Genomic DNA, 15,458 nt, shown 5'->3' with positions numbered 1-15,458 from the left:
AAATAGAGCAATACATGGATAGCGTTTACTTTATTTCGTCTTATTATTTTTGTTGTCATTTGACTGATGAACTCATGTTACATGATTTGTTGCTTTGTAAACCAATCCAAAGTCGAATACATTAAACAAATGAATAGCGCTTTCCGGAAAAAATTATGCTCTCGGGAATTAGTTTTAAAGGTACGTTTAAGAGAAAGTAAACTGATTGTATATTCTGGCTTAGTTTGTATACTTAAGTTTTAACAAATATAAAGTAATTAACATACATCAGAAATTAAGGTTTTAATTGTTTATTATAAACTGAAGGTTATTTTTAATTTAAGTTAACCAACCAATACAATGTGATTAAATAAGAATGTTATTGTATGTTCCACACATGGACACTCACAAATATTTATATTATACACGTTGACGTGATATAGTGTTACAAAACATCATACTGTGGGAATTTTAAGACATGTACGAGTTATAATGTCTTTTACTGGCTATTATGAGTTGGGCGCGGACTTTTTAATTTAAACGCATGTTTTATCTCAAATCCATTTTTAATCGTTCACTGTACGGCTTTCTATAGTGACATTCACTCGTCGTCTTTTTAAAGCCCAAATGCGTCACAGTGCCGTTAGAATAATAATTGCAAGCTATATAAGCTTGTGCTGTTTAAAATGAGTTTTGAACAATAAAGGTTACAAAATGTATATAATAATCAAAATTGAGTAACAAATGTGTTTTTGTAAATTTTATATAGGCTTGGTACTAAGTACAATATTTGTGTTATAATAATATCGAGGCTACACAAAGACGTATAGGTCATTGAATGTATGTTAAAATTCATGACCGCATTTAAGAATGTTATTTTACACGTGTCAGGCATCCAAATTTTTCTAGATTGGAAATACGACAAGAAAGACAGCAGATAAATTCGAGCACGAAGATGTATGGTTTCTTCACAGCTCCAGTAATCATCTGCATGTACAATACGGTAATGATATAAGTATTTAATTACGTAATGTTTTTGTTCGTTGCGTACATTATATACGCGAATGATTGTCTCTTTGTTTATATGAATACATTATAATGTAAACTGATATCATGACATAATTATCATATTACTATTGCCTGTGGTATTTTTAATGTCAGTCTATTGGAATTTCAACAAACATTTTTTTCTTGATATGTTATTGATTTCCGTTGCTTACAAATGCAAGAAACTCAATCTCACTGTTTGCTTATAGCTTTCGTACATCGTCTTCCTGAGTCTGTTATCGTACATACTGATATTCAACTTCGGGCCTAGTGTTTCCTCTGTTGATATCGTTCTCTTTGTTTGGGGATTCACACTTTTGATGGAGGAGGTCAGACAGGTAAATTTGGGGAATTCAGATATGATTTTTTTTAAAGATGTATATTAACTTGTTCTTAAATTTTGACTTACAAAGTGATTTAATGTAATGATTTGGTTTTTATTGCAGATATTGAGAATTTTCTCTTCAAGCACGTGTTCAAAACTGAAGCACTATATCTCTGATATATGGAACAGGATTGATTGTTTCTAAATTGTGGTATTCATTATTGGAATGATAGTTCGTTTTTTGCCGTTCGATGATGCTATTAAGGTCGCTCGGGTGATTCTTGCAGTGAATTTCATATCATTTTGCTTGCGTCTTCTACAAATATTTTCCGTTCACAAAAAGATGGGACCAAAGATTGTCATGATACAAAAAATGGTAGGTGTTATTAAAAAGATTCTTCACATGTGCTTACAAGTTTCCTTTATACCAGTTCATTATTACTGAATTATGTGTGTACATGGTATAAGTTAGTTGTGTAAGGTATAACTTACTTACTCCAAACGGTGTCCATTAAAAACAAACGAAAAACAGTATGGTAAAGCATTTTTTAATGTTTTTATACACAGCTGGTTACTTTTTTCATGTCAAATTGATACAATTAAATATAACAATAGCACAAAATTTAGATGTATACTGATAACCAAATTATATATTGTTTCCATACCAGTTGGAAGACTTGATGTACTTCATTATGATCCTGATGGTATTTGTTGTGTCGTACGCTATTGCCTCACACTCAATCCTTTATCCAAACTCACCGTTGACCTGGCAGACAGTGATCCAAGTCATCAGAATGTCCTATTGGAACATATACGGGGAGTTATTCCTCGATGACATTGAAGGTGATAAACAAGTTATGATAAATACTGGTTGCTTACATGATGCAATACGAGTATTAAAGCCAATTTATTCATCGATATAATTGAACGGGATGGAACAAAATTAACTATACAATATTGAAACAAATGCTTACAGGAAATAATTTCTAAAGAATAGTTAACAATTAATACAAGTATGGAATTGTTTCAGTTAAATACGACATGTGATGTAGGCAACCAGTTTTATACATATGTGTGTACTGTTATGTTTATGTATTAATTTTCAGGCGACTCAGGGTGCACATTTAATGAGATTTTATGGGGTAATGGTACCTACCTACGCTGCCCAAGTGAATTAGGCAAGGTCGTAGTACCGATCCTGATGGGCGTATACATGCTGGTGGTTAGCGTCCTTCTTTTGAACCTTCTCGTTGCCATGTTCAGGTATTTTAAAGGGTTCTTTTTTAGATTTATTTAGGATTCCTTTTAAATCGTATTTCATCTTGGACGTCGACAATATATATTTAATCATCGTATTTATATGCGAATGTGTTTTTTCATCTGCAGCAATACGTTTGCAAACGTGCATACAGAAACAGAGAAATACTGGTGTTTCCATCGATATTCGTTGATCAACGAGTACTTGACACGGCCTGTCCTTTGTCCTCCATTCGTTGTTCTTTATCCTTTGTTACTTCTTGTAAGATATATATGTTGCAAGCGTGGGAATGATCAAGACAGAAAAAACTATTTCAGTAAGTACATGTTAAAGGGCCTCAAGACGTTCATGAAGTGCGTAGCGAATGTTTTAGTTTCTACATTATTTAACTCTGCAAGATAACATTTTAACAGAAACTGTCTTTAATGATACTTGTTGGACACAATTTAGTTATTGATAAGGTTGGATATTATTTTTATGTTCTAGTTTCTCAGTGTATTATCGAGCGCTATCATTTATTTTATATGTGCCATCAGTTGCGCCCCAGTCTTCAACAGGCTCATCTGAATCCGTTACTCAACGAGACATCACATTGCCACTATAACCGAGGCGTACGCACCAGCATCAGACTACAAAAAAAGAGATTGAAGGTTTTATAAAGAGCTATAGCGCATCATAGCCAAGGTGACAAAAACAGATATCCTCATCGTCAAAGGCAAATGAAACGTCAAGGTTGGACCAGACGCCTTATACGACTGATGAGGAAAATTCGTTAAAGGCCTTGAGCTCACCATGGCCAACCCGCCGCACCCACACAAACTGTCCAGAACAGCGACCAGGCATGCCCTAAACGGAAAAGTGCACAACCAGAACGATTTTATACCGGCTAAGCAACCGTTAAAGTCAAGCACAATCAATGTGAACACAATAACATTTACTGGCGCAGACAACTGAAGTGACCCAGAGTCTCTGCTTAATCCTCTACCGAAAAAGGGCGACAACAAGGTGTTCCAGAATTACTGCACCAAGGAACTGCAAGAAAAAGAGCAGCCTGGATTCAGAGTGGAAACAGTCAGAACAATGGAACATATCTTCAACTGCAGAGTCAAAATTGAGACACACCTGCGACAGCAATGTGAGTTCTACCAAAACGTCACCGACTTTAAGAAAACTTTCGACTGCGTGTGGCATGAGTGTCTGTGGCAGGTTTTTAGAGAGATAAACATTGAAGAACGATTGGTGCAAGTCATCCAAATCTTTACAGAAACTATAGCGGCGCAGTACTTCCATATGTACATATGGGTGGCAGATGGGTTACTTCTTGAGGACATGGGTGCCTTCCGTCATGGATGTCTGCTCTCTCCCGCCCTTTTTATTTTTTTCCTTTAGACAAAAATGCAGGAGACACATCCATCTTCATTTTTGACAGACCCATGTCTAACCCAATATTGCTGATGATATTGATCTCATGGGTGGCACCAGCGGTGAACTACAAGACCTCAATAATATACTCTCTGAACGAGCTGGAATATACGAGATGGAGGTCAGCACTAAGAATTTAAAGATCATGGTAAACATCCCGAGTTCAGACACCACAATGAACGTCGGGAAGGAAGACGAGGAAACCAGCTTCTAATAATAATTGACCAATCCTAACAAACCATTGTCATTGCTACCGCAGCGACTTCATCAACGTCCTTATCAAGTACAATCAGTGTAAGTCCTGTGTAGAATTTATTCAACTGTACGGCTACGAGAACCGGACGCCTCACGCAGACACAGACTGCAGGATACAGGCCTTTGAACACAAGTGTCTCCCAGGACTGCTCCGCATCTATAACTGGTGCAGAAGACCAACGAATAACTCAGGACATCGTCAACTAAACGTGTTGGCTTACAAAACCACCACTACGACAAACGTATAACGAAGAAAACTGGCTCGGTTTGGACAAGTTACCAGACTTTGCTCCAGGGCACGCTAGGAGGTCACCCAAGAGGCTGTAAGAAGAAACGCTGGACTGTCAATGTGAAAGAGTTTATGTCTCTCCGTACTCACTGCAGCCCAAAACATATCTGACTGGCAAAGGATCTTAGTGTCGTCGTCTCTAATTGCCCGAATCGGCCAGACCGGGGAATGGAATTATGATAATGCTGTAGTAACTTCATGATTCACTGAATATTTGCCCCTTAAATAAAACATCACATAATGCACAACACAAATATGATTTTAATAGCATTCATTCTGTAAACATTTTAGCATTAAATATGCATTTTATTTCAGAGCGAAAGTTAAAAAATACGGAACATGAAAGGGAATTAATTCAATGGGAAAACGTGATAGCATATGAATACCAGCAGAAGCTAAGCGAAAACTTGGATATTAAAGTCGACATTTCAAATGAAATGTAAGTAATCAACCCGTGTTGTCCTCAGACTTATCCAATATATAACTGATATATTGCGAATAAATTGTTTGAAAGCAAACGCTGTTATCATATGGTGGTGTATTTTACTGTATATCTGTGAACGATCACTTTTGAGATCGCATTGGGCAACTTAATTACAGTAATTGTTGCCAATACCAGTTTCGTACATTTCTTGGACTATTGTGTTCGGTTGATCTATCATCATAATGTAATTTAAAACTCTTATTATGAAACACACATTTAGTTTGGCCTATATCCGCGTCAGGAATAGCGGTGAAATATTACGGGCAGGACTCAAGTCGATCATTTGCACAATGACCGAACCTATCAGAAGGATTTAGTTATATTTGTTGTTTGAAAGGTTCACCATATAAAAAGAAAAACATTCGAAGGAGTGTATAAATAATAATTTATTATACTTGTATCTAGTAGTGTACGATCTAACCGACTTGAGTCCCAGTACATTAATTACTTCAAGCCCGTTAAATTTGACCATGAAACACGGCAAAGAGCGATACCATTGGAAGGCTTGGGTATGAATACACGCCTATGCCATGAGCTGCATTTGAATATGCACATATTGTGTTCTTGTAAGTTTCAAAGAGTTTCATGCGATTTTGCGATCGTAGAATTGGTAAATTAAGTTTTACTCACCATAGTTTTCCCATTTAAAGATTGAGTCGCATAGAGTTGCAACAAGAGAAGATGCAATCCTCTCATCTAGCGATGCAAGATCAGGTTGGTAGTAAAATTATTTGTAAAATGACTTTAATTTGTTCATGAAAGAAAATGAAACACCGTTTAATGCAAGACACTATAATGAGCCAGATCGTATACTTTATTTAAGTTTACATGAGAGTGTATGGCGTTATGTTTATGTTGATTTATAACAACAAATACTGTTGTTTTGAACAACCTTAGCTTTACATTTAGATCAAATGGATTGTTGATACGCTAAGGAAAAGCCATACTGCACAGACAAGAGGAAAAGGTTGGTACTCACAAATGTGGACTGTAACAATGTAGTGTAGAACTAAAATCACACACCACAAGTATAACCCACTGTCCCCAGACCGGCACATAATGTAGACCTGCAAGTGTAAATAGATCTCTTGTCGGAGTAAAACTGCCAGTGTGTCAAGACAAATACAGTACACAGTGATAATATCAATGAAACAAAGCCGCCATATATAGAGGACATACTAATATAACAAAGCCACCACATTTAAAGACCTACCAGGTTATTGTAGCCAGACAAACACATATCACAGAATTGTTCATGCCGTTATATGTATTGTGTTTGTTTAATGTAGCTAGACACAAAACGACTTATAACACCCGGTATTACATTTATACTAACACATATGTATAAGTATTTCCCCATATGGTTCCTTTGAATAGTTCGATATCATTATGCCGCAGTTATACTAGTTTGAAATAGGTTGACCTGAATGATCATGCTATGTAAAGACATGAATACACAATTCAATGACGTTTTGGTCATCCGTGTCTGTATCAAAAATCAATAATCATGATTAGAAAATGCTTATGCTACTAATTTAAATATGGGAATAGTATCAGGCAAGCTTTACACTATATTTTTTATATTAGGACAAAATAGCAGCCGCTCTTACCGGATACAAACTGCTGAAACGATTAAAGAGCCAGACCGATAATACACAGTTTGTCAACGCAATACAAGGATGCCTTAAGTATGGGTATTGTCTAGGCATAATTATGTATATGTTTGTTCTATATTCAGTTGTATTATGATCAATAATGATGTGTACGAAATACGAAAACAAATATGTAGTTTTCTTTAGAATTCTAAACAAATTGTGATTTATTCGTTTAATTATATTTAAGTACATGGTCTGAATTGGCCGTAGCAATGCTTGGTGAATGTCATGCCATAGATGAACACAAGACTCAAGATCTTTTAATCCGTAAAGTGTCCTGTTTGGGCGACACATCGTGCTTTTTGATCGCTTTGACGTCCGATAACATGGATTTTTTTATCACATACGGCATGTCAGACACTCCTGAACAATGCCTGGAATGGAAAACTGGTGCATGATAATAGTTCATTAAAAGTATGTATTTTATTAGATTAAGTGTTGTTTATCATTAGTTGTTTCAGTTGCAATCGTGAAATAACTTGACTTGTTGTATTTTATTTAATGTTGCTTGCCTGCTTAGGATAAAAACACATTTCATCAATACAACTCTGGGATGTTGAAAAAACATATTAAACGAACATTTAATATTTTTTTAAACATGAATGGGGATAATTTTCCTTTTTTGTTGCTTTCCCTTTTCGTTTTTACTTAAAAAGTGTGAAGATATGTATCCCTTTTTAAAAACGAGTTCAATTTCCAGCTTCTAATTTGCATGATCTGCCCATTGCTGGTGCTAAGTTTGTTGCAATTCACGCTTCGCAAGGATTCATTTTCTACACGCGGTGATGATCAAGCATCGATCAGGTCTGACAGGTATTTGTAAATAGAGCAATACATGGATAGCGTTTACTTTATTTCGTCTTATTATTTTTGTTGTCATTTGACTGATGAACTCATGTTACATGATTTGTTGCTTTGTAAACCAATCCAAAGTCGAATACATTAAACAAATGAATAGCGCTTTCCGGAAAAAATTATGCTCTCGGGAATTAGTTTTAAAGGTACGTTTAAGAGAAAGTAAACTGATTGTATATTCTGGCTTAGTTTGTATACTTAAGTTTTAACAAATATAAAGTAATTAACATACATCAGAAATTAAGGTTTTAATTGTTTATTATAAACTGAAGGTTATTTTTAATTTAAGTTAACCAACCAATACAATGTGATTAAATAAGAATGTTATTGTATGTTCCACACATGGACACTCACAAATATTTATATTATACACGTTGACGTGATATAGTGTTACAAAACATCATACTGTGGGAATTTTAAGACATGTACGAGTTATAATGTCTTTTACTGGCTATTATGAGTTGGGCGCGGACTTTTTAATTTAAACGCATGTTTTATCTCAAATCCATTTTTAATCGTTCACTGTACGGCTTTCTATAGTGACATTCACTCGTCGTCTTTTTAAAGCCCAAATGCGTCACAGTGCCGTTAGAATAATAATTGCAAGCTATATAAGCTTGTGCTGTTTAAAATGAGTTTTGAACAATAAAGGTTACAAAATGTATATAATAATCAAAATTGAGTAACAAATGTGTTTTTGTAAATTTTATATAGGCTTGGTACTAAGTACAATATTTGTGTTATAATAATATCGAGGCTACACAAAGACGTATAGGTCATTGAATGTATGTTAAAATTCATGACCGCATTTAAGAATGTTATTTTACACGTGTCAGGCATCCAAATTTTTCTAGATTGGAAATACGACAAGAAAGACAGCAGATAAATTCGAGCACGAAGATGTATGGTTTCTTCACAGCTCCAGTAATCATCTGCATGTACAATACGGTAATGATATAAGTATATAATTACGTAATGTTTTTGTTCGTTGCGTACATTATATACGCGAATGATTGTCTCTTTGTTTATATGAATACATTATAATGTAAACTGATATCATGACATAATTATCATATTACTATTGCCTGTGGTATTTTTAATGTCAGTCTATTGGAATTTCAACAAACATTTTTTTCTTGATATGTTATTGATTTCCGTTGCTTACAAATGCAAGAAACTCAATCTCACTGTTTGCTTATAGCTTTCGTACATCGTCTTCCTGAGTCTGTTATCGTACATACTGATATTCAACTTCGGGCCTAGTGTTTCCTCTGTTGATATCGTTCTCTTTGTTTGGGGATTCACACTTTTGATGGAGGAGGTCAGACAGGTAAATTTGGGGAATTCAGATATGATTTTTTTTAAAGATGTATATTAACTTGTTCTTAAATTTTGACTTACAAAGTGATTTAATGTAATGATTTGGTTTTTATTGCAGATATTGAGAATTTTCTCTTCAAGCACGTGTTCAAAACTGAAGCACTATATCTCTGATATATGGAACAGGATTGATTGTTTCTAAATTGTGGTATTCATTATTGGAATGATAGTTCGTTTTTTGCCGTTCGATGATGCTATTAAGGTCGCTCGGGTGATTCTTGCAGTGAATTTCATATCATTTTGCTTGCGTCTTCTACAAATATTTTCCGTTCACAAAAAGATGGGACCAAAGATTGTCATGATACAAAAAATGGTAGGTGTTATTAAAAAGATTCTTCACATGTGCTTACAAGTTTCCTTTATACCAGTTCATTATTACTGAATTATGTGTGTACATGGTATAAGTTAGTTGTGTAAGGTATAACTTACTTACTCCAAACGGTGTCCATTAAAAACAAACGAAAAACAGTATGGTAAAGCATTTTTTAATGTTTTTATACACAGCTGGTTACTTTTTTCATGTCAAATTGATACAATTAAATATAACAATAGCACAAAATTTAGATGTATACTGATAACCAAATTATATATTGTTTCCATACCAGTTGGAAGACTTGATGTACTTCATTATGATCCTGATGGTATTTGTTGTGTCGTACGCTATTGCCTCACACTCAATCCTTTATCCAAACTCACCGTTGACCTGGCAGACAGTGATCCAAGTCATCAGAATGTCCTATTGGAACATATACGGGGAGTTATTCCTCGATGACATTGAAGGTGATAAACAAGTTATGATAAATACTGGTTGCTTACATGATGCAATACGAGTATTAAAGCCAATTTATTCATCGATATAATTGAACGGGATGGAACAAAATTAACTATACAATATTGAAACAAATGCTTACAGGAAATAATTTCTAAAGAATAGTTAACAATTAATACAAGTATGGAATTGTTTCAGTTAAATACGACATGTGATGTAGGCAACCAGTTTTATACATATGTGTGTACTGTTATGTTTATGTATTAATTTTCAGGCGACTCAGGGTGCACATTTAATGAGATTTTATGGGGTAATGGTACCTACCTACGCTGCCCAAGTGAATTAGGCAAGGTCGTAGTACCGATCCTGATGGGCGTATACATGCTGGTGGTTAGCGTCCTTCTTTTGAACCTTCTCGTTGCCATGTTCAGGTATTTTAAAGGGTTCTTTTTTAGATTTATTTAGGATTCCTTTTAAATCGTATTTCATCTTGGACGTCGACAATATATATTTAATCATCGTATTTATATGCGAATGTGTTTTTTCATCTGCAGCAATACGTTTGCAAACGTGCATACAGAAACAGAGAAATACTGGTGTTTCCATCGATATTCGTTGATCAACGAGTACTTGACACGGCCTGTCCTTTGTCCTCCATTCGTTGTTCTTTATCCTTTGTTACTTCTTGTAAGATATATATGTTGCAAGCGTGGGAATGATCAAGACAGAAAAAACTATTTCAGTAAGTACATGTTAAAGGGCCTCAAGACGTTCATGAAGTGCGTAGCGAATGTTTTAGTTTCTACATTATTTAACTCTGCAAGATAACATTTTAACAGAAACTGTCTTTAATGATACTTGTTGGACACAATTTAGTTATTGATAAGGTTGGATATTATTTTTATGTTCTAGTTTCTCAGTGTATTATCGAGCGCTATCATTTATTTTATATGTGCCATCAGTTGCGCCCCAGTCTTCAACAGGCTCATCTGAATCCGTTACTCAACGAGACATCACATTGCCACTATAACCGAGGCGTACGCACCAGCATCAGACTACAAAAAAAGAGATTGAAGGTTTTATAAAGAGCTATAGCGCATCATAGCCAAGGTGACAAAAACAGATATCCTCATCGTCAAAGGCAAATGGAACGTCAAGGTTGGACCAGACGCCTTATACGACTGATGAGGAAAATTCGTTAAAGGCCTTGAGCTCACCATGGCCAACCCGCCGCACCCACACAAACTGTCCAGAACAGCGACCAGGCATGCCCTAAACGGAAAAGTGCACAACCAGAACGATTTTATACCGGCTAAGCAACCGTTAAAGTCAAGCACAATCAATGTGAACACAATAACATTTACTGGCGCAGACAACTGAAGTGACCCAGAGTCTCTGCTTAATCCTCTACCGAAAAAGGGCGACAACAAGGTTTTCCAGAATTACTGCACCAAGGAACTGCAAGAAAAAGAGCAGCCTGGATTCAGAGTGGAAACAGTCAGAACAATGGAACATATCTTCAACTGCAGAGTCAAAATTGAGACACACCTGCGACAGCAATGTGAGTTCTACCAAAACGTCACCGACTTTAAGAAAACTTTCGACTGCGTGTGGCATGAGTGTCTGTGGCAGGTTTTTAGAGAGATAAACATTGAAGAACGATTGGTGCAAGTCATCCAAATCTTTACAGAAACTATAGCGGCGCAGTACTTCCATATGTACATATGGGTGGCAGATGGGTTACTTCTTGAGGACATGGGTGCCTTCCGTCATGGATGTCTGCTCTCTCCCGCCCTTTTTATTTTTTTCCTTTAGACAAAAATGCAGGAGACACATCCATCTTCATTTTTGACAGACCCATGTCTAACCCAATATTGCTGATGATATTGATCTCATGGGTGGCACCAGCGGTGAACTACAAAACCTCAATAATATACTCTCTGAACGAGCTGGAATATACGAGATGGAGGTCAGCACTAAGAATTTGAAGAGCATGGTAAACATCCCGAGTTCAGACACCACAATGAACGTCGGGAAGGAAGACGAGGAAACCAGCTTCTAATAATAATTGACCAATCCTAACAAACCATTGTCATTGCTACCGCAGCGACTTCATCAACGTCCTTATCAAGTACAATCAGTGTAAGTCCTGTGTAGAATTTATTCAACTGTACGGCTACGAGAACCGGACGCCTCACGCAGACACAGACTGCAGGATACAGGCCTTTGAACACAAGTGTCTCCCAGGACTGCTCCGCATCTATAACTGGTGCAGAAGACCAACGAATAACTCAGGACATCGTCAACTAAACGTGTTGGCTTACAAAACCACCACTACGACAAACGTATAACGAAGAAAACTGGCTCGGTTTGGACAAGTTACCAGACTTTGCTCCAGGGCACGCTAGGAGGTCACCCAAGAGGCTGTAAGAAGAAACGCTGGACTGTCAATGTGAAAGAGTTTATGTCTCTCCGTACTCACTGCAGCCCAAAACATATCTGACTGGCAAAGGATCTTAGTGTCGTCGTCTCTAATTGCCCGAATCGGCCAGACCGGGGAATGGAATTATGATAATGCTGTAGTAACTTCATGATTCACTGAATATTTGCCCCTTAAATAAAACATCACATAATGCACAACACAAATATGATTTTAATAGCATTCATTCTGTAAACATTTTAGCATTAAATATGCATTTTATTTCAGAGCGAAAGTTAAAAAATACGGAACATGAAAGGGAATTAATTCAATGGGAAAACGTGATAGCATATGAATACCAGCAGAAGCTAAGCGAAAACTTGGATATTAAAGTCGACATTTCAAATGAAATGTAAGTAATCAACCCGTGTTGTCCTCAGACTTATCCAATATATAACTGATATATTGCGAATAAATTGTTTGAAAGCAAACGCTGTTATCATATGGTGGTGTATTTTACTGTATATCTGTGAACGATCACTTTTGAGATCGCATTGGGCAACTTAATTACAGTAATTGTTGCCAATACCAGTTTCGTACATTTCTTGGACTATTGTGTTCGGTTGATCTATCATCATAATGTAATTTAAAACTCTTATTATGAAACACACATTTAGTTTGGCCTATATCCGCGTCAGGAATAGCGGTGAAATATTACGGGCAGGACTCAAGTCGATCATTTGCACAATGACCGAACCTATCAGAAGGATTTAGTTATATTTGTTGTTTGAAAGGTTCACCATATAAAAAGAAAAACATTCGAAGGAGTGTATAAATAATAATTTATTATACTTGTATCTAGTAGTGTACGATCTAACCGACTTGAGTCCCAGTACATTAATTACTTCAAGCCCGTTAAATTTGACCATGAAACACGGCAAAGAGCGATACCATTGGAAGGCTTGGGTATGAATACACGCCTATGCCATGAGCTGCATTTGAATATGCACATATTGTGTTCTTGTAAGTTTCAAAGAGTTTCATGCGATTTTGCGATCGTAGAATTGGTAAATTAAGTTTTACTCACCATAGTTTTCCCATTTAAAGATTGAGTCGCATAGAGTTGCAACAAGAGAAGATGCAATCCTCTCATCTAGCGATGCAAGATCAGGTTGGTAGTAAAATTATTTGTAAAATGACTTTAATTTGTTCATGAAAGAAAATGAAACACCGTTTAATGCAAGACACTATAATGAGCCAGATCGTATACTTTATTTAAGTTTACATGAGAGTGTATGGCGTTATGTTTATGTTGATTTATAACAACAAATACTGTTGTTTTGAACAACCTTAGCTTTACATTTAGATCAAATGGATTGTTGATACGCTAAGGAAAAGCCATACTGCACAGACAAGAGGAAAAGGTTGGTACTCACAAATGTGGACTGTAACAATGTAGTGTAGAACTAAAATCACACACCACAAGTATAACCCACTGTCCCCAAACCGGCACATAATGTAGACCTGCAAGTGTAAATAGATCTCTTGTCGGAGTAAAACTGCCAGTGTGTCAAGACAAATACAGTACACAGTGATAATATCAATGAAACAAAGCCGCCATATAGAGGACATACTAATATAACAAAGCCACCACATTTAAAGACCTACCAGGTTATTGTAGCCAGACAAACACATATCACAGAATTGTTCATGCCGTTATATGTATTGTGTTTGTTTAATGTAGCTAGACACAAAACGACTTATAACACCCGGTATTACATTTATACTAACACATATGTATAAGTATTTCCCCATATGGTTCCTTTGAATAGTTCGATATCATTATGCCGCAGTTATACTAGTTTGAAATAGGTTGACCTGAATGATCATGCTATGTAAAGACATGAATACACAATTCAATGACGTTTTGGTCATCCGTGTCTGTATCAAAAATCAATAATCATGATTATTTGACGAATATCGATGTACACAATATCTTTTTGTTGTAAAGTTCGATAAACGTCGTTTTGAGATGTTTTGAAAATAAAATTTGAACTTGAATTTTCAGTTTCGGGAGCAATTCAAAGGGATCCAGAAGAAATGTCGTGTTGATGTGTTTTTATATTGTGCAAGCGCATAATCCAAATAAGGACATGCCACCATCGTCATCAAAGAGATCATAGTCACATCATTGTGGACTACATAAAATGCTGGGCATACCGTTGAATAACTTTGTGAATATATTCATGCATAGTGTTTTTTTGCTTCAACATAGAATCTATCTGAGTAGGCCTGTTGTTGTCATTTCAAATTAGTATGTGTATGTTTATGTAGGTTTTGCATTTACGGTTATATTATTTTGACCGCAGTTGTATTAAAGGGACAGTCAACCGCGATTGACGAAAAAAGAAAAGTTCTTATATACCGTATTTTTTTCAATTATTAGTTTATATTGATAAAAATATATTACATTACTTGAACAAAAGTTTAATATTTCAGTATATTCGGTACATCGCGAAAATAGCTGACATAACGATATACACACTATAAATAACGCAAGTAGATTGATCATTTTATATATAAAATATATACAATTCACTACGCATGCACAATTTGCATTCCTGGGTTTACCACGTGACGATGATGATCAATCTACTTGCGTTATTTATATTTAACTGGTAGTTACCTGGTACCTGTACCCAGTAAAATTTATTACCGAATGTACTGAAAACTTACCAACTATTTTCAAGTAATGTTATATACCAGTCTTACAATTGAATTAATATAGCTAATAATTGTAAACAACTACATTATTTTAGATCTTTTCTTTTTTCGTCAATCGCGGTTGACGGTCCTTTTAATACTTTATGATTTAAGTGTGTTGCTTAGGTATCTGCATATTAGTTCTGTGTATTGGTAGGGAAAATTGATCACATGCCAGACTGAGACCTCATGCTGAAAGTTTGTTTTCCATCCTTGCAAGAGTATCTCCAGATCCAGTTGTTTGACTGTGATGCATTAATATTATATTAATTTAAATGTAAATAGAGTTCGGCAATCAAATGTGCAACTACTTAATATATGAATGAATGTTTTTACATGTGTGTAATTAACAGTTCACAGTGTCTATAGAGACAACTTATCTGGTTATTTTTACAAACATAATCACACGTTATTGCCATTATCTGAAATAGTATGTACGGACATTGTTTTTATACTATTTTTGAAGTACGAAACACGTTGTAATTGTTAACGCAACATGTTTAGCACATCTAAGCCCAACGTGCTAAATGTAAGATATTGTTTTTAGTCTGTGAAGGA

The 15,458-nt window shown here is 35.6% G+C and overlaps 1 protein-coding gene across 3 annotated transcripts; it reads left to right on the top strand.

Annotated features, from left to right (window-relative positions):
• Window positions 1-17: 17 nt before the first annotated feature.
• On the top strand, window positions 18-14,585 carry LOC127853639 (transient receptor potential cation channel subfamily M member-like 2). Of its 3 annotated transcripts, XM_052388320.1 has the most exons (11): window positions 7,000-7,128; window positions 7,415-7,527; window positions 8,424-8,517; window positions 8,771-8,899; window positions 9,555-9,729; window positions 9,993-10,149; window positions 10,273-10,460; window positions 12,426-12,549; window positions 13,245-13,308; window positions 13,504-13,561; window positions 14,206-14,585. In XM_052388320.1, the coding sequence occupies exons 2-11, from the start codon at window positions 7,427-7,429 to the stop codon at window positions 14,247-14,249; spliced, it is 1,134 nt and encodes a 377-aa protein (XP_052244280.1). In that variant the 5' UTR covers window positions 7,000-7,128; window positions 7,415-7,426; the 3' UTR covers window positions 14,250-14,585. The 3 variants fall into 3 exon arrangements, with proteins under 3 accessions (XP_052244281.1, XP_052244282.1, XP_052244280.1); XM_052388321.1 differs by lacking the exons at window positions 7,000-7,128; window positions 7,415-7,527; window positions 8,424-8,517 and adding exons at window positions 18-982; window positions 9,008-9,262 and having other exon boundaries at window positions 14,206-14,583; XM_052388322.1 differs by lacking the exons at window positions 7,000-7,128; window positions 7,415-7,527; window positions 8,424-8,517; window positions 8,771-8,899 and adding exons at window positions 18-982; window positions 1,236-1,364; window positions 9,008-9,262 and having other exon boundaries at window positions 14,206-14,583.
• Window positions 14,586-15,458: the final 873 nt, after the last annotated feature.

Source organism: Dreissena polymorpha, chromosome 12 (assembly GCF_020536995.1).
Source record: "Dreissena polymorpha isolate Duluth1 chromosome 12, UMN_Dpol_1.0, whole genome shotgun sequence".
Taxonomy (NCBI): domain Eukaryota; kingdom Metazoa; phylum Mollusca; class Bivalvia; order Myida; family Dreissenidae; genus Dreissena; species Dreissena polymorpha.
Note: the sequence above shows the minus strand (reverse complement) of the source record. Positions and strands in the feature narration are given on the sequence as shown.

Bases quoted from the DNA above. Each gene is read 5' to 3' on its own strand.
- LOC127853639 (XM_052388320.1), top strand. From the start codon at position 7,427: ATGATCTGCCCATTGCTGGTGCTAAGTTTGTTGCAATTCACGCTTCGC. The intron at 9,730-9,992 runs GTGATAAACAAG...ATTAATTTTCAG, and splicing joins ATTCCTCGATGACATTGAAG to GCGACTCAGGGTGCACATTT. The intron at 13,562-14,205 runs GTTGGTACTCAC...TTGAATTTTCAG, and splicing joins TGCACAGACAAGAGGAAAAG to TTTCGGGAGCAATTCAAAGG.